General features: G+C 36.6%; 2 protein-coding genes across 3 annotated transcripts; one reads left to right on the top strand and one right to left on the bottom strand.

Annotated features, from left to right (window-relative positions):
* The first annotated feature begins 359 nt into the window (after nt 1–359).
* Nucleotides 360–6190, top strand: LOC123876555. 2 transcript variants are annotated; one of them, XM_045922867.1, is made up of 5 exons: nt 360–478; nt 1108–1207; nt 1480–1653; nt 2683–2924; nt 6117–6190. In XM_045922867.1, the coding sequence occupies exons 2-5, from the start codon at nt 1112–1114 to the stop codon at nt 6145–6147; spliced, it is 543 nt and encodes a 180-aa protein (XP_045778823.1). In that variant the 5' UTR covers nt 360–478; nt 1108–1111; the 3' UTR covers nt 6148–6190. The 2 variants fall into 2 exon arrangements, with proteins under 2 accessions (XP_045778823.1, XP_045778824.1); XM_045922868.1 differs by having other exon boundaries at nt 364–478; nt 2683–2928.
* Nucleotides 6191–10459: 4269 nt separating this feature from the next.
* LOC123876552 lies at nt 10460–19562 on the bottom strand. The gene is made up of 4 exons (XM_045922862.1): nt 17993–19562; nt 16296–16416; nt 13628–13753; nt 10460–11560 (listed from the first exon to the last, which is right to left on the bottom strand). Exons 1-4 carry the CDS (start codon nt 19096–19098, stop codon nt 11363–11365), a joined length of 1551 nt encoding a protein of 516 aa, XP_045778818.1. The 5' UTR covers nt 19099–19562; the 3' UTR covers nt 10460–11362.
* Between the last annotated feature and the right edge of the window lie 458 nt (nt 19563–20020).

The following is a 20020-nucleotide window of genomic DNA, read 5'->3' on the forward strand; positions in this document are numbered from 1 at the left end:
ACAACAGATTCTATTTGTTCTATCATAGCGGTTTTGTTATTTGTCACATGCAATATAATACGTGCGGGAGAATTGCATGACGTGTTACATTATCGTTAGGGTTGATTCACACTTTTTCGCCAATCATGTCGCCAAACATGATCCACAGAATCGAATGCTGCAGCTATACCTATTTATTATTGATGATGTATTCTGCTAACCTGAAAGAAGTACCAACAATTTTAGAATCCTCCGCATAATTTTATTTCAGTTCATCCGTTGGATTACAGAGGTTCCATGTTCTAGAACGATTACGTATTGATTCTTATCATACCATCTGGCGAATTATGGGTAAGTAGATTAAAACAATGGTGATTGTTACAGGTAAGTCCGGTCATGTATTGTTTTCAGTTACAACTGAAATTAGTGAAAAACTACTTCAGTATTTAGGAAGTGGTGATAGTTTGTGGTATTTTTGAAAAGTTGATTTTAAAAATTTGTGAGTATCTGCTAATGATTACATAATTATTACAAATTACATTTAAAACGTTTAAAACCATATTATTCGAACCTACAAATCAACACAGAATAATCGGTCTATAAAACCCGAAATACAGCTTGAGATAAATGCCATTGAGATGAAGCCGAAGCAAGAGCTAGTTCATAAATACATACCTACTTATTCTCAGACTGGGGCTTACTAGTAGGGTTTTTATTCTAAGCGAATAGCTTATCTATCATCATCATCATTATCAACTGATAGACGCCCACTACTGGACATATAGGTCTCTTGTAAGGACTTCCACATACCAGGGTCTTGCACCGCTTGGATTCAGCGGCTCCCTGAGACTATCTCTTTGATATCTTCTGTCCGCCTAGTGGACGGTCTTCAAACGCTGCGCTTTGGGACCCCAACGTTTATCGGTTTTTCGAACTATGTGCCCTATTACCACTTTCGCGTCGCCACCCGTTGAGCTATGTCAGTTAGTCTGGTTCTTCTACGAATCTCATCATTACCTCACTTCTATTAACTAGAATAATATTCAACTAAAGTGCGCCTAACATGTATAGTGTACTAAACCTACTTAGAAAATAAATGTTTTATTAAATTATTTAATATTTTTACAGAAGAATGTTGCTGCATATACTGCTGAGTGTAATTGGATGCACACTGGCCACACAACCACATGGCCTCTCCGGCACTTTAGTTGATTTTACGGACCCTAAGGTTTATTATTCTTGTAATAATAATATACTTAATTATTGTTATAAATGTCGAACTGCCGTATTCTCATGGATAGAACGCGTAGATCATACATTAAGTTCAGAGATCAATTAATGGGCGGCAGTTTTTTACCAATTTTAACTTAAAACCATAGTTATCACCCGTCTTTCAGCTCTTTCTTTAAAAATCTTGTAAAGGTACTACGAAAATAGTTGGCCAATACAATCATTCATCTTATTACTATAACCATACTTACTATTTTTGCAATTTGAAAGGTACAAGGTCACCTAGACGCGTTAGTACGAATGGCACAATCCTGCGTCATCAAAGTCCGGGCGTCCCCCAAAGACGTGAGAGCCTACTTCACCAACTCCCCACCAATAACCAGGTCGGGGCAGTGCTTCGCAGCGTGCATGCTCGAGCAGAGTGACGTCATTAACCATGGAAAGGTACAGCACTAGGAGTTTTACCCTATTTTACAAAGGTACAAGGTCATCTAAATGCGTTAGTACGTATGGCACAATCTTGTGTCATTAAACTGCGGGCATCCCCCGAAATCGTGAGCTTATTTCACCAACTCTCCACCAATAACCAGGTCGGGGCCATGCTTCGCAACGTGCATGCTAGAGCAGAGTGACGTCAATAACCATGGAAAGGTACAGCACTAGGAGTTTTACCCCATTTTACAAAGGTCATCTAAATGCGTTAATACGGATGGCACAGAGTGACGTCATCAATCATGGGAAGGTACATTACCAGAAGTTCCTAAAGGTACAAGGTCATCTAGACGTAAAAGTAAAGATGGCACACTCCTGTGCCATCAAAGTACGAGCGTCCCCAAAAGATGTGAGAGTCTACTTCACCAACTGCCAACCAATACCCCATCACTTGCTCACTACTAACCACAGGTCCCTGTCAGAATGAGAAGCCTTGGTCATATACCACGCTGGCCAAGTACGAACTGGCAGACTTCACACACCTTCGACAATGTTGTGGAGAATACTCACGTATACAGGTTTCCTCACGATGTTTTCCTTTACTTTTAAAGCGAGTAATCGCACTTCACACTCACACTATAATATTACAAAGGGGAAAGTTTGTGTGTATGTGTGTGTGTGTGTGTGTACGTTTGTTACTCCTTCACGCAAAATCTACTAAACGGATTGGACTGTCGAATGGAGATAGATTATTCCTTAGATTAGCACATAGGTTACTTGTTATCCCGGAAAATTAAAGAGTTCCCACGGGATTTTTAAAAAACCTACATCCAGGCGAACGAAGTCGCGGGATTCATCTAGTATTTAATACTCATAACTCCGAAATGTTAGAGGTGCGTGCCTTTGATTGCACCCCGTATCCCCCTAATACGAGGCCGACGTCTTAACCACGAGGCTATCACCGTGTTACTACCGTGTTACGTATGGGACAATTATTAATACCAGAGCTAGTCTATTACAAAACAGAAATTCCTCTTACAGGTAAACCGTGAACTCCTCATACACCTGGCAAGCCTAGTGAACGGCAAGAACTCCCGGGTGGTCCGCAAACTACACAGCATATCCCGACTCTGCCTGGACAGCATCGTAGGGATGTCCGACAGATGTCAACTAGCCTCCACTTACAATGACTGCTTGAATGAGAACATGATCGAGTTCGCTTTCCCTCTCGATATAGCCGAGGAAGCTGTGAGAAAGATGCCCTTCCACCTTATACAGCCTAAGTGAGTAAGTCCTTTCCCTTAGATTACTTGTTTCTTTGTAAAGGTGGATCCACACTTGCGCACGCGAACGAACAGCTATAGACACGTCATTGCCTCTGTGAGCACGTATATGTCGCGAACGTATATGTATCATGTTCGTACTCACTGTCAAAAACTCACGGATATGTGCACACCGTGACTTGTATGCTCGCAAACAACACGAGAACACGTCCATCTAATTTTCTTATATGCGCGTTATGTGTATGGTTCTTGCGCGTGCGCAGATATAAGTAGATTGGCCTTAAAGCAACTAAGAGCGACCATATTATACGGGCAACCATATTATTCAAGCAGTCATAACCGATCCTTTCAAACTGCGACTGCATTGCGAACAAGTGTTCCTTTCGTTGTCATGTTACCTCCATGCTTGACCAGTTGACAATGACTAGGTACTCGAGCGTTCCGTGTACGTTATTCAACTACCAGTAAATTCAAGCTACCAGAATGACCCCTTTAAGATACTAAGATAGATAGATAGATAGATAGAACACTTTACTTGCACACAAAAACACATATAAAGGAACACAACACAGAAAGAAGAAACCAGAAAAACAATTGTGTGCAAAGGTGGCCTTATTGCTTGGAGCAATCTCTACCAGGCAACCTTTGCTGAAAGGAGAAGCTAAGCTAGGGTAGGGTAGGGTAGGGTAGGGTAGGTAGGATAGGTAGGGTAGGGTAAGGTAGGGGTAAGCTAAGACATGGCTAGTTACCAAACTACTAACAAAGTTATGCCACCAAGACTATAGCCTTATCTGCATCCAGCTAACTGCATTACCTAATTAGCTCCCAACCAACACATTAGAATATGTATGTTACTGTCACATTAGAAGCTTCTATATGCATGCTTACAAGATTGAATCATTAGTTTTAATACTATTAGCAATGCTTCCATAACTTAAAATACCATTGTTTCTTGACCGAAATAATACAATAGAAATCGACAAAGACATAAATATAATATTCCTGAACATTCTTGTATTGTACGAAAGTCGTGAATTGAGTAACAGTAAAAAAGGCTCAAAGTATCTATGCATTACAGCTCCCAACATAATAGGACAGGAGGGAAAAGCGACAAAAGGAAGAAAACAAAAGATGACGCACAGTGCCATCTTTATCGTAGGGCCACGACTTTTCGATTAGTGATAAGCGTTGCGACAAGATAAATAACATACGAGTAACATATTACTCAATTAATGATTACCTCTCAGAAAAGTTATAACTGTATTTTAATTTTGGACATTTTGCTATTATTATTTAATTATTATTATTTTTATTTATTTTTTGTGTGACCAAAATGTATCTTAATTTAATGTAACATATTGCATGCTTATAAGCAGAATTTGGCTGTACCTTTTTATCTTTGTAACATCTCCACTGTTTACCCAAATTCGCAATAATAATAATTAAAAAAAAAAAAAAAAAAAAAACATTCTTACAACAAAAATGATAGTAACAAAAAAGAAACACAAAAATCAAAAGGGGCTATATCACTGAAAGTCAACTTTTATAGACCTATACGTAAAATTACGAGCAATACTTTTTTAGTTTATATGTTTTTTGCACATATATCACATTTTTTTATATATATCACATAGCAAGATAATACAAAGCTGCAGCATTTGATTTAACATTGTTTCCAGCCCCTTATACATTCATTTAACTCTCATTTATTTATTTTGGACATTTTACCCTATTTTTAAAAAATGTTCAAAAATAACAGAAATAACAAAAAATTTAATAACAAAAACAACAAAAAATAACAGAAACACAGAAAGAAAAAAAAAGAAAATAAATCAATGCTCATATCACTTGAGAAAATACCGTTGAGTTGCATACGAGCAATAAAATGCTAATCTGAAACCACTCTTATTGACGCTTAACTCTACGCACGCTCTCGCTAATTCTACGAGGTTATGGCCCTCCAGACACTACAGTTATCCTGTTTGACCGACTGTAGCACTATCTGGGTCAATTTACTTGAAATGAGCAAAATATAGTATCTTTATATCGTGAAAAGATTCCCCTGTTCTTGTATTAGCGTCGTGACATTTATTGTGTGAAGAAAATAAGAGAAAGCTTATCTATTTATTTTGTACGAATGCAGCTTGTCTACCAACATATTATAGCGTTTTCATTAACCCCCGACCCAAAAAGAAGAGTGTTATAAGTTTGAGGTGTGTATCTGTGTATCTGTCTGTGGCATCGTAGCTCCTAAACTAATGAACCGATTTTAATTTAGTTTTTCGTTTGAAAGGTGGCTTGATCAAGAGTGTTCAGCCGTTTGAAAGTTATCAGCTCTTTTCTAGTTACTGTAACCTTCACTTGCGGGGGTGTTATAAATTTTTAATTTACACTTGTGGGCCTATAGCGTTTTACGTTAGTCGTAATGCATTTTGTACATAACTAGCTTATACCCGCGACTTCGTTCGCGTGGACTACACCAGCCTATATTTTACCCCCTTCAGGGTAAATTTTCAAAAATCCTTTCTTGCGAGAAGCGGAAAGTGAATAGGGCTCCGTTTTTGCCCTTTAGGAATGGAACCCTAAAAATTAAAGCAGAACCCTAAAGGAGGAATTCATTCCTCCTTACTTTGCGTATTCTTTAACCCCCGACCCAAAAAGAGGGGTGTTATAAGTTTGACGTGTGTATCTGTCTGTGGCATCGTAGCTCCTAAACGAATGAACCGATTTTAATTTAGTTTTTTTGTTTGAGAGGTGGCTTGATCGAGAGTGTTCTTAGATAATCGAAGAAAATCGGTTCAGCCGTTTGAAAGTTATCAGCTCTTTTCTAGTTTTCTTATAGAGGTTTTTGTGTCGGTGGTTTTTAAATTTTGAGTAATTTACCACGTCACTTGGCTGAGAGCAATATAGAGCGATATAATTTAGACAGGTATAGAGAGATACGTATTGTGCGTGCTTTGACTTTACTCAGACTTCAGTTAAAACGAGACAGATGTATGCCAGCGATGTAACGCTGTCTCGTTTTAACAGTGTCTTAACTCCTAAGTCTGAACAAAGTCAAAGTGCGCTCTATAGATCTGAACCTTAGACTTGAAGCGAGAAACTTAGACGGCCTGGTTAACAACTTCCGCTGAGAAAAACATAGATTCTACTTATTTAATCTAATACTTACTGTATTTATTATTGTTACAGCTTACCACAAGAATTGAGACACGCATACTAACTACGATTTTTTTGTACTTTAATACCTAATTTAATAAAATATTGAAAATGCTTTAATCGTTTTATTTTACCATCTTGATACTTTTTGCCATCTTTGTTGCTGTAATACTAATGTGATAAGCTAATTAACCAAATCTCATACAGATATTGTACGTAAAATCTGAAGATAAGCGATTTCTATTAAAAAAACTCCAAGTTAGAAACCACTTCCTGAAAGGTTGCCTGGTAGAGATTGCTCCAAGCAATAAGGCCGCCTTTGCACACGATTGTTTATTTCTGTTTTCTTCTTTCTGTGTTGTGATCCCTTACATGTGTTTTTGTGTGCAATAAAGTGTTCTATCTATCTATCTATCTATCACTTCCCTTGTGGAAGTCGCTTAAAATGCTGCTTATATACGTTATTTATACGTTACCAAAACTCATGTAACACCAATTTTTTTAATTTACATAAATATTATGATTACTTATAAGTAACCACAACGATATTTTTTATCTGTCCGTCGATCTATTTTCCAAGATTTATCCGGTTCATTTTCAATTTTTTTATTGCAAATTCCACAAAATTATTTCTTAAAATATATTTTCAATGCTGTACTGATCTTAACGATACTCGTTGGCATAACTATGTACCTAATGATCTAGGCTATTTTTAACCGCCTTCAAAAAAGGCGGAGGTTCTCAATTCGTCGGAATCTTTTTTTTAACCTAGATTTCATCAAAACAGGGACGAAGTCGCAATCAAAAACTAGTTAATCACAATACCAACCTTGTGAAATATGAAAAAAAGATTAATGTTTGCCGAGTGAAGATAAAAAATAGGTAAGATGTAACAAAGCCTGCCCAAAGATTATTTGAAGAAAGGTCAAAATAAACAAAATATAGACCTGGTATGCCTGGTATGGATAAATAAAAAGATCTTTCCATAAATGTGGGAGTTTCATTTCATCCCATCGCCAGAACAAAAGACAAGAAAGTTATTTGACTGAGTTTATCGATACTACCTTTCTCTACCTTACTGTTTATTTTCAATACAAGTAGGTACCTATTGAGTTTTCTATAAGCTTTTGCAATTTTTATGGTTCCGTACCTCAAAAGGAAAAACGGAACCCTTATAGGATCACTTTGTTGTCTGTCTGTCCGTCCATCCGTCCATCGTGTCTGTCAAGAAACCTATAGGGTACTTCCCGTTGACCTAGAATCATGAAATTTGGCAGGAAGGTAGGTCTTATAGCACAAATACAAGAATAAATCCGAAAATCGTGAATTTGTGGTTACATCATTTGAAAAAAAATTAAAATGTGTTTAAATTTTCAAAGTATGGTAACTATACCAAGTGGGGTATCATATGAAAGGGCTTTACCTGTACATTCTAAAACAGATTTTTATTTATTTTTATGCATAATAGTTTTTGATTTATCGAGCCAAATGTAGAAAATACCCGAGTACGGAACTCTCGGTGCCCGAGTCCAACTTGCACTTGGCCGGTTTTTTGATAAGGAAGAAGTATTTTTATCTTATTTTCACCTTCCACGTCTTTTGTCATACTTAGTACCTGCGTTACTTCCCATTGTAACCTAAAAACCTCATAAATCAAGTGCAAAATGAATTACAGCATCACATACCTAGAACCTTATCCTGACGAGAGTCATTTGTAAAGTGTAAACATTACGAATAAAAATGAACCCGAATTTGTCTGTAGTGCATCATACCAGTGAATGTGAAGGTATATATGGTGGCGAATATGTTTATCTATACTATCTTATACCCGCTACTTTGTCCGCGTGGACACTTAACTTCAAACCCTCATTTTACCCCCTTAGGGTTTGAATTTTTAAAAATCCTTTCTTAGTAGTTGTTTACGTCTTAATAGCTATCTGTATGCAACTAGGAGGTTTCTATTCTTCTGCTTAAATTTAAATTTTACAGTTCTCACAGTTCACTTTTATAATGGCTGTGACGTACAGACAGACTGGATAAAACTATAAAGGGTCCCTTGTTTTACCATGGATCTCTAAGCATATGTCGTATTTCATTCGATATCGATATAAATGAAAAATAGGTAAATATTTAACAATATAAAGAAGCAAGTAGGTAGCAGCCATAGACTTATGTCATTTATATCAATGGAAGCAGCAAACAAAAGGCAATTTATTGGAATGAAGGGTAAATACATAATGTCACAGCCTAAAGAACTTCATACAGTTGGCCGACGGAGGCGTCTTTAGTCTGATTTTTCATTCCGTGGAATACTAATGGTATAATACTATAAGAATAATGGGTGGTTTTTTTATGTTGACAGGGATTTGGGTTGAAACCGGTGGTACATGGGTGGTACATTTTACAAATAACCCACCCAATCTAATACAGACTCTAATATGACATCTGTCAGAATTCCACCGAATTAAAAATAAAAATCAGTCATTATTAATCAATATTATTAAATAATCCTGCTAGGTCACATGGGTAAAACAGAAGAGGAATTATTATACTGACGTGATCGGTAGAAGTTGGCAGAACAAACTTTAATATTTTAATCAGTGAGTAATTTCATCGTCAGTCGTTAGGTACGGCTCGCTACGCGCTGGCTCTCTGTATGCTGTGATACACAGTTCTATAAATAAAAAGACATAGTAGATCATGTTTGTACGGAGACATAGAATTTCATTTCCGATGAATGCTTGGAAGACAGCAGAGAACTTTTATTATTCAATATTGGAATACTTATATACATTTTATTATCCAAATGTAGCTAAATAACCATAGATATATTTAAATAAAATGCTGTGATAGCCCAGCAGTTATGACTGCAGCCTACTAACTAACTCTACTACTACATACTCGGGGCTAACTCCCGGGCACGCTTCTCTGATTTTTCAGTTATGTTTATATATTTCAGTTATGTTGTATATTTTTCAGTTTACACGCACGAAACGTTTTGCGTCTTCATTCCTCATACGCATGGCTAAGGTTTGGAATACTCTCCCGCGATCTGTGTTTCCTACCAATTAGAATCCGGGTATCTTCAAAACAAGAGTGAATAGGCACCTTCTAGGTAAACGCGTCCCATCTTAGACCACATCATCACTTTCCATCAGGTGTGATTGTGGTCAAGCGCTTGCCTATAGTGAATAAAAAAAAAAGTTCGTTTTTAACCCCCGACCCGACCCTTAAAAAGAGGGGTGTTATAAGTTTGACGTGTGTATCTGTGTATCTGTATATCTGTGTATCTGTGTATCTGTCTGTGGCATCGTAGCTCCTAAACTAATGAATCGATTTTAATTTAGTTATTTTGTTTGAAAGGTGGGTTGATCGAGAGTGTTCTTAGCTATACTTCAAGAAAATCGGTTCAGCCGTTTGAAAGTTATCAGCTCTTTTCTAGTTACTGTAACCTTCACTTGTCGGGGGTGTTATAAATTTTTAATTTACACTTGTAAGCTACTATAAACATATCACTTGCTTTGCTGAACACCATGATGACTCTATTTGAACGCTTTTTTAACGGACGATAAAAAAGCTCTCGTGCGAATGAGGCCTTAGAGCTTGGAGGTGCGTGCCCAGGATCGAATCCGCGACCCTCGAATAGGAAACCGACGTCTTAATCACTGGGCTATCACCACTTTTTTCAGTTAGTTAGGATAAAATACAAACAAACCGAGTTTCATATATTATTTATTTGATAAATTCTATTACTTTCAATTAGGACGTAATTATAGTGCATTTCATAAGAAAGGATAATAATTAATCATAAAATATTACAATGTCTTATATCTACATACTTATTTGATATAATATAATATAAATATTTTTACATTAATAGCAGTAGGTAATTACATCAGTTAGTCATTTAAGTTACAATATTTTCGCTATTAATAAAATATAAAAAGTAACTATAACCAGCTACCTATTTAATGCTATAAAAAAAATTTCTTAAACATATTACAATGAAATAACATGAATTTAAGTTTTTATTTATACTTATATTTATCAAGATATTCACAGATACTGACATACGGCCACTTTGCACATGGCGACTTTCATGACATATAAATTACTAGCTGACGCCCGCGACTTCGTCCGCGTGGATTTAGGTTTTTCGAAATCCCGTGGGAACTCTTTGATTTTCCGGGATAAAAAGTAGCCTATGTGCTAATCCAGGATATTATCTATCTACATTCTGAATTTCAGCCAAATCCGTCCAGTGGTTTTTGCGTGAAGGAGTAACAAACATACACACACACACACACACACACACACACACACACACACACACACACACACACACACACACACACACACACACACATACAAACTTTCGCCTTTATAATATTAGTGTGACAATTAGTAAAAATGTCGTCATACGCAAAGTCACTCCAATCACCTTTAATATGAATTTTAAAATGTTCATTTATGAATTTGATTACAAAGACTTTCTCCTAAAACAAGCACCTAAATAACGTATTGTATTATCTCAAAAATTCTAAGCAGCACAAACTTCTGAAGAACTGTAAACTTGCTAAAAGGTTCAGGTACTTTAAATGTAAACTAAACAATCTGTTTTATATCAATATTATCTTGAACAACAAAGACTCAAACTGAGTATTATTATCTAAATAGTTGCAAATTAAATCGTTTGTTTTAGAAAATTCTAATAATAGGTACCTATTGTTTTTTGAATAGCGCGGGCGTTATCAAGTTAAAAGATTCTCATGACTACTAAACTAGTGTTTAAATTATCTTATAAAGTATTCAATTTTGAATGAAAGAAGATAGCAACTAACTATCACTGTATTGGCAATATCAAAATAAATATTTACGCTTTCACTGTTGTATTGTAACTGAAAATATTAAAATAAAGGCTAAACTTATTTAGTCAATTTAGTTTTACTCAAGTTCATCTTATACCGTTGGTCGTCTGATTATTATTATTTCTGTATTACCCGTTACTCATGTATTATAGATAGGTACTTATGGTGTAAGTTATTTTAAAATTGTGCAAAATATCTCACAAAAGCAGTAGGTACCTATCTAATACATCTTCGCAGTGCTACGTGAGAGTCGTACGTCAAAATTGTCGTGGGTTCCAATATTCACATTGCGATGGTCGCGTCACAGTAATCGCGTCGCGGTCGTGTGACCCAAAGTACCTATAGCTTTACTCCTGACATATACTCGTCCTATGCCTATATAATTTTTCATCGATGTTTGTAGTGCACAAATTAGCTCCCAAACATGAGTTTGCACTTGGGTCTGTTAGGGTACTTATGTCTAAACGAAGCGACGATGGTCTGGTAGCGTCTATGGTTCATCCTCTCTGCCCGGTTGTGTCGAGGGCTGACCCTCGTGGCGGCGGCGTGGCAGAGAAAGCCGCCATCGAGTACCACCATCCTGTACTCTTGCAGGCACATTTCTAACATCTAGTTGTGGAATAAAACAGAAACAAAATTATAAATATTTAATTACTAGCTGTGCCCGCGACTTCGTTCGCGTGGAATAGCTCTCAGCGCGCTTTTTATAGCCACGGACGCTCAGGCGCGAGGCGTGTAGTACGTACTCTGTACGTTAAAAATGTTCGCCGTGATTCTTTAAATTGACAAAACTTTTTTATTTATGAACCGATTGACATGAAATAAACACTAAAGGTTAAGTGAAGCTTACTACAATATATTAGTGAAAATCGTATCTAAATCGAATAAGCCGTTTCCGATATTAGCGTGCACAAACACACAGACAAACAGACAAAAAAAATTAATTACAATTTCGGGTTCGGCATCGATATAATAACAACCCCTGCTACTTTTTTTTATATATTTCCATTGTACAGACACCACTTTTCTACAATTTTATTATATGTATAGATTTCATTCTTTATATTTCGAGCATCTACGCAATAGGTGATCGTTAAAACACAAACAATAATAAATAAATAAACTTAAAAGAAATAATTAATTTATCCCAAAGCATGAATCGTTAACTTTAAAAATCATAAAATTAGATTACACCCTAGGTATCAATTGCGTGAAATGAATAAATTTTGAAAACATCTCCCCAAGGCTGACCGAAGTAGCCGTTGGGCTACTGTCGCTTAACATACTTCTTCATCACCATCTCAACTCATCGCCGGCCCTCTACTGAGCATGGGTACTAGTTTTCGAATCAAAAGAGACGCTGCACATTAGCTCCACTCTTTTCAGAGTGTGTATCTTTTTAACCCCCGACCCAAAAAGAGGGGTGTTATAAAGACGTGTTAGTATCTGTGTATCTGTCTGTGGCATCGTAGCGCCTAAACGAATGAACCGATTTTAATTTAGTTTTTTTTGTTTGAAAGGTGGCTTGATCGAGAGTGTTCTTAGCTATAATCCAAGAAAATCGGTTCAGCCGTTTGAAAGTTATCAGCTCTTTTCTAGTTACTGTAACCTTCACTAGTCGAGGGTGTTATAAATTTTTAATTTACACTTGTCTCTCCTAGTAAATAGCAACTACAATTTTCACTCAAGTAGTTTTAAGGCAAGTCGAACCAACACTGCACCAACGCATCCTATCTCTTTGTTTCCGAATAAACGATGTTTAAACATTGTATTCGCGATTGCTTTATGACATTATGACAACAAAGTTCCATAGCGCTCTGAAACTTCATTAACTAAACAATAGAATCTACAATAGAATAGAGGAAATAGAAACTTTATTAGCCCGACGATTGTAAATCTAAAGTTTAGTGTAGTTTGATTTGCTTTGTATAAGGAGCTTTGTTTGATTAATTAATTTTGTGAACTGATTTCAACATTATTATTAATTTCGAACGTTTAAACTCGAAACGAATTCAATATGACGAAATGGCACCTAAAAATAAAAATACTAACGGAAAAAAGTTAACACAAGATAAAGTTGAAAACTAAAACCTGAAATATTAGTGTAAAACTATTTTTTGTAGCTTGGTATATTTAAATGTTGTACTTAGTACATTTATATTTATGAACTCAAAATTTTTTCCTCTTTCATTTATCATCCCACTCGATACAATAGCAAAAAATTTTTTTGGAAACCCCCGCTTTGTTTGATGTAACATCATTTAGGTCAATTTTTTCGTATAAAATGTAGCCTATGTCACCCGGACCTTTACGACGAATCGATTGACACCTCACTCATCAAAATCGGCCCAGTAGTTTAGGTGCTACGGTGTAACACAGAGAATCTGGATACAAACATACATACATATAAACATACATACATACATAGACTGCTAAAATCATAACCCTTCCTTTTGGCTTTGAGGCAGTCGGGTAAAAACTTCAAGTCAATCCTGTATAAGTAGCCCGCGTGTTGATGGCGTCTTATCCGTCTGCATTATTAGCGCACTTCTAATATTTCAATACCAAATACCTATTCCGGAAATCCGCACGGTTTTTTCCGCTAAGTTTCTAGACTAACAAAGGACGCACGGGGTTTTCCGCTCAATTGGTTCCTAGTCTAATAAAGGAATTCACCTGAGTCATTTTGTCCTGACGTCCTTCCCAAGACAACAACTCGCTGTACCAGGGTTCGTTCTTCGTGCCGAAGTACAGGGGCTCCCATCTGTGGTACGGGTACTCTCTCCGGGCGATCAGCATTGGCTAGAAATAAGTCTTTATAAGCACACAACAGATGTTACTTACTATTCTGAAAGGCCTGAGCATACTTTGCAACACTCTAAGGCCCAGTATCCACCTAAGCAGAGGGAGAGGAGATGTTTTTAGAAGATGACGTGATAATTTTTTTACGTCATCACACTTCACACTATCACACTAATCACACTAATATTATAAAGGCGAAAGTTTGTGTGTATGTGTATGTGTGTGTTTGTTACTCCTTCACGCAAAAACTACTGGACGGATTGGGCTGAAATTAAGAATGGAGATAGATTATACCCTACATTAGCAATAGGCTACTTTTTATCCCGGAAAATCAAGGAGTTCCCACGGGATTTTCACAAAACCTACATCCACGCGAACAAAGTCGCGGGCATCAGCCAGTCTATTATGAATCTGATTGGTTGATTGAACACATATCCTCTCCTCTCCGCTTAGGTGGATACCGCGCCTGACACATTCTACGTACATACGTCGTGTGACAAATCAGTTTTAATATTTGACGACCTCACTAACATTAACACGGTGGTAAATGAGAAGCCAGAGATTTGGAAATGCAATTGGCAATATATGGGTAGGTAATTTCTAAATTGTCTGTAGTTCTACACTTTGCAAGCATCATCAAAGAGATTATGTAATCCAGTACTATCCACTGCGAAGTGTCCAACTACTGCGCTGCAGTTAGAACAGGAGGATAACTACATAGTTAAACTAGTTTCATTGACCATAATACAAGTACGCTGGACTTACGATAAACGACCTGTTTTTGAAGCAACTTGATTTTCGTAATTTTGGCGCTGATAGCATCAATGATCGTCAACGTTGTACTACAGGAAGACTATTTGACCCAAAGTGTCAATTTATTTCCCGGTACACTCGGTGGGGCATTTTGAATCGGTGTAGTACCACAAGTGTAAATTAAAAAATTTTAACACCCCCGACAACTGAAGGTTACAGTAACTTGAGCTAAAGAGCTGATAACTTCCAAACGGAACCGATTTTCTTGGTTTATAGCTAAGAACACTCTCGATCAAGCCACCTTTTAAACAAAAAAAACTAAATTAAAATCGGTTCGTTAGTTTAGGAGCTACGATGCCACAGACAGATACACAGATACACATTACACACGTCAAACTTATAACACCTTCTTTTTGGGTCGGGGGTTAAAAAATAATTGTCATATTATATACGGCACATCTTTTCCAGTGTACTTGTAAGTGTATGTCCATTTCAGTGCATCTATTGTTAGATATACTATCCTTATCGGTAACTATTACTGAGATGTCATTTGGTTGCCCACAATTTTTTTTAGGATAAAATAGATTTATTTGTTGGACTAAAATGGTTCTACTGTAAAACTCAATTACCCACTGAAGTGCGGAATTAAGAATAAGCCTACAGAAATATTAGAACAGAAATCGCAAAAAAAAAAACCTTTTTCTGAACATTCACACGCAATCTAGTCTCGTATTTCATATTTCCCAGGTTATAGGCGTTATAAAAACACGCAATCCATCAAACAATATTTTAAACGCTCGAACCATGCTAAAAGGAAGCCATCCGTATCTGTCGGCGGAGTTGATTGAAGTGGCACTGAGTTAGACGGTCGGGCAATTGGATTTTTCAAAATAAGATGAACTTTTATGAGATAAGCTATTTTGGTGCCAAGCACTTTAATTTGATTATTTAGTAAAACACTGTATCCTTAAAAAACATTATAGGGATTAATTGATGTCGAAATAAGTTATGTTATACGACTTATTTAGCTTCTTTTAATTTAAAAAACTTTTCTATCTTCACTGCTGTAAAATTTTATTAAATTGTTTTCTTCATTTTTCACTTAATTGGATGTAATACAAGTACCTATACTGGAAGAAGACGTGTACCATAAAAATGACAGTTATTTTTGTGGCGATTCGAAGTGCCCACCAGCTTATCGGGAATCAAATTTGACACTATGTCAAATTCATGTTGACACTATGTTGACAGATGTCTCATCATAACTAACATTTAGTTCCTAGTACGAACAGATGACGCTCACGCGCAAAATGGCAGAAACCAATTTCTTCAAAATCAGTCGGCAATAGCAGGTCCAGCGTGTATTAGAGGTCAGTGTTCTAAATTATCAAAATAACCATCAATCACTCAGTGATGGCTACCGAAACCGTCAGTTGCGAAGTTGAAATACGGTTTTGTTTTTCTTTTGTTTTTTAAAAAAAAAAGACTTAGCCATGCTAATCATGACTAATACTCCCCTTTCCCTTCAATTTAGCTTGTGCCTAACCACCGTGCTCCCGTGGTCGGTGGTATCCATGACGGATTTTCTTCACGAGAAAAAAAAAAGGAGTGGGTACGACAATACGATCTGCAACGCGTTTTCCGGTGTGAGGTCGCAATTCCAGCACTTGGTACCCCACCGGCTATCGGTTTTTCAAACTAAGTCTCCGCCCAATGCCACTTCATCTTCGCAACTAGTTCAACAATGTTACCCTGGTTTAATACATACCAATACATTTATTTCACCAACCTCAAGTCCAGTAGGTGATGGCCGCAGCAGCCAGGATTGCAGGCCTGGGAACCGTTGACAGTGAGCGCATACCTTCTGGTGGAAATACTTCGCGCGGTTATCATTCAGTAGACTGACCAACCTATTCATAAATGAATTATTATAGATTTTAAAAACTTAAAAATGGCGTACTAATAAGTTATAAATTTATAAATTAAAAAGTATCTGGAATCACTTCAATTCTTCATCTTCAGTCCCCAAGGACGAGCCCAAACTTGATAGACTTCGAAACCATTAAAGAGTCTCTTCCTAGTTTCAAGTAAGTTGTTAGATTCTCTTACATTAGCACAGAGTTACATGAAAATCTATAAAAGTGTGTGAAATACTTTTTTATCCAGAGTAATAACAATAAAAATATCGAAAAAATCCTGAGGATGAGCCTCATGATCCTCTATCTCGCATCCCAAAACTCTACACAAGTAATTTCTCTTCAAAACTAATTTCAAAGTATGACTCATAGAAATAATGGTTTAAAGGTCTGTTCATAAATATGCAATAATACGTTTCATTACAATTTACAGTATGACTACAAGGTGGCTTTAGCTATGAGTAGTTTCTCAAAAAGCTTGTCAGCTTAGAATCACCACCCGATATCAGTATTCATGTACAATACCAGAAACAAAGCTAAATTGCCCAGCCCGCTTACATCTGTGACTGCGTCGTCACTTCATAAGGTGATAAAGACTTACATTAACAGGGCTCCTCTCCGTCACTCGCTTCTGCTCGCTTCATACAATCGTAGTTCCAATTTCATTTGAATATTAAGCAACCAAAGTCCATGAAATTTTGCAGACATATTATAGAAACTAATATCTGTGTCTGTGGTGTTTTAGATTTTTCTAAAATATGTAGTTTTAAAATTACAGGGGCTCAAAGATTTGTATGAACATTTTTAAGACCGCGTAACTTTGAAACCGAATATTTTAACAGAAATCTGGAAAACCACAGACATAGATATTAGTTTCTAGAATATGTCTGCAAAATTTCATGGACATTGGTTGCTTAATATTCAAATGAAATTGGAACTACGATTGTATGAAATGAGTGACGGAGACAGCCCTCTTAAGTTCTTTATTAAGTAATACTACCAAACCTTTATATCAATCGTAAAACTTTGTCGCTTCATTTTGTTACAATTTTATGTTACGACCATGTAGGCGGCTCAAAATTTTATGTACCACCACAAAGTTACGATATCATCTTAGTTAATTGACATTTACCATAGAATTTAACCAAAAAACAGAAGCTAAAGATAATTGAAATTGAAATCATTATACCTAATGATTAAAACCTCTGCGTAATCTCGCCTTTCGCCTACGTAAATGTTATACAAACTTTTAATAATGCTAAATGAATCCGCCTACACGTTTGTTGTTATCATCTTAACCCGTAAAGCTCTATTAATAACGACAAAATATATTTAAACTTAAAACACTTTGAGACTTAAAGCTTCATCTCACTTAAAAGGATGTACATTGTATGCTATAGATTTAATAAGGTTACACGGGTCATCCATTTACTTGATGCACTGTAAAAGGGTATCCTTAAAAGGATGATAAGGTGCTTATCAACACCCACAGTACATTTTCCCATTGTTAAGTACAATAGCTCGTACATGCAGGTACTCTAAACACTAAGAGGCTCATTTATCAACTTACGTGTCTTTGTCTCGAGGTATCTCCGTCCCCTTCTCAACTTCGAATAGCGGCACTACAAAGACCGTCTTAGCGAATATGCTTCCCTCGTCTCGTTTCTTATCGCCCATAAGTTTCCTTACCATTGTCAGAAATTTCGTCGCTAATCCGTCACTCGGCACAAACTCTATGTCCGATACGATAAAATAGTTCGTCCTAGAAGCATTTCGTGCTACGTTTCTACCCACATTTATAGGATATATCAAACTTTTCTCCCGTCTGAAGGTCTGTATATCAAAATCTGCCAATCCAGAACAGTCATCGAATATTAGTTTTGGTACAGTGCTCTGTTTCGGCATCCTGGCCATCATTCTTTCTATCTTCCTCTTTCGCACCCATTGTATATACTCTGCCCTCGTTTTGTTATTCAAATTCCTATACCGATCCAATTTTCTCGCCAATAGCTCTTCTGTTGATGTGTTTTTAGTGGTTGTCGAAGTTTCTACTGTCGTCATAACATAGGGTTTTAAAACCTCCTGCGTCAACGTTGGTGGATAGCGTTTCGGATAGAAGAGGTGAAGAGATACTTTCGAAATTGCAGAGTAACATCGACAAAGTTGGTTCATTATTTGCATGGTGATATCTATATCATAATTCGGTACAAAGACTGCGAGGCTAATAGGTCCGTCCCAATATCTCGCAATTTCTGTAATATGGTAAATAAATTCTGGAGTCGCTTGAGTGGCGTACGTCACAGCATCATATTTTGAATTATTTGCAAATGCCGTGCCCTGTACAGCGTTGTATATTACTCTGTACGCACTTTGAAAATCTCCTTCTGGAGTGGAGTACACCGGAATGTTTTCCCAATTGAGTTTTTCTGGAAGGCCGTAGTTAAAGTGGCAATAGCTTGTGTTTTCGTTAGGATGTTGTCCTGCTAGAAACGCCCCAGGTCTATAGTCAAAGTCACCTACTCTCGCAGCAAAATGGGGCATTTCTTGATGTCTGTAGGCATAGAGCTGGAGGATTATCGTCAGGACTAGTATGAAGGATGCTATAAGAAGCATGGTTGAATGCCTTCGTGACAGACGGTAAGAGTAAGCTCCACATATCCGCACGCATCTCGACATTTTTATTGCTCATTGTCTTAGATAAAAATAATTCTACAGAATTGTACCACTGTAAATGAACTCATAACATCTACCGATTCACTTGTTGTCCATTTTTCGTTGCATTATTAATAAAAAATTAGCACACCAGACTTTGATATTTTGCTTGATAAAGCAAAGTTTTCTAGCGTTATCTAGAAAATTGTCCAAGAAAACTGTTCAAAAGTTAAGTAGCCGGTAGTCTACGTGGAACAATTTACAAACAATTTGCGAAGCACAGTAACATATATTTTTCACAACTAAAATACTTATTATATTTAACACTTGCAATTTTTTTTTAACTATATTCACATTTTATATTTTGGCAATAATATTTGCTGCTTTTACAGTCACTTTTATAATATTTAATACAGTAAGAATACCAAAAATACCAAAATTGCTTGAAAGAATTTTCTTATTAGACAGGAAACATCAGTTTGACAGCTGCGCGCGCCGAAACGCGAAACTGGTGCGCAAAAGGAGCTTCGAAGAAATCAATAATATATCTGTAAGAATAAACTTTTGCTACTTGTTAGGAGAAGAAAAATTGCAAAAAATATCAAAACTATCCCGCTACAAAATTTAATAAAATAAAACAACCATATTATTATACTAGTTGATCCATACCTACTTCGCTCCGATGTTATATTATTATATAATTACGTAAGTTCCTGTCTTAGTGGAGGTCTACGTCATAAAAAAATCTATATGCAAAGCTTCTAGACCCCAGTAACTTTAGCGTTATAGAGAGAGAGCCAGCGCGTGCCAGACCTTCGTTATTTTATAAAAGTTGAAAGTTTTTCTGTGTATTGTCCCAGCACAGGGAGGAACAATCTGCGACTGTGAAGTTTGGATCACGGTGGCTTTGGTATAAAATAACGAAGGTCTAGTACATGCTGGCTCT

The sequence above is a fragment of the Maniola jurtina genome, chromosome 21, assembly GCF_905333055.1.
Source record: "Maniola jurtina chromosome 21, ilManJurt1.1, whole genome shotgun sequence".
Classification (NCBI taxonomy): Eukaryota; Metazoa; Arthropoda; class Insecta; order Lepidoptera; family Nymphalidae; genus Maniola; species Maniola jurtina.

Excerpts from the sequence above, each read along its gene's own strand:
- LOC123876555 (XM_045922867.1), top strand. The coding sequence starts at position 1,112 with ATGTTGCTGCATATACTGCTGAGTGTAATTGGATGCACACTGGCCACA. Across the intron at positions 1,208-1,479 it reads TTGATTTTACGGACCCTAAG|GTACAAGGTCACCTAGACGC; the intron begins GTTTATTATTCT and ends GCAATTTGAAAG. Across the intron at positions 1,654-2,682 it reads ACGTCATTAACCATGGAAAG|GTAAACCGTGAACTCCTCAT; the intron begins GTACAGCACTAG and ends TTCCTCTTACAG.
- LOC123876552 (XM_045922862.1), bottom strand. The coding sequence starts at position 19,098 with ATGTCGAGATGCGTGCGGATATGTGGAGCTTACTCTTACCGTCTGTCA. Across the intron at positions 16,417-17,992 it reads ATACCTCGAGACAAAGACAC|GTTGGTCAGTCTACTGAATG; the intron begins GTAAGTTGATAA and ends ATTTATGAATAG. Across the intron at positions 13,754-16,295 it reads CATCACCTACTGGACTTGAG|CCAATGCTGATCGCCCGGAG; the intron begins GTTGGTGAAATA and ends ACTTATTTCTAG.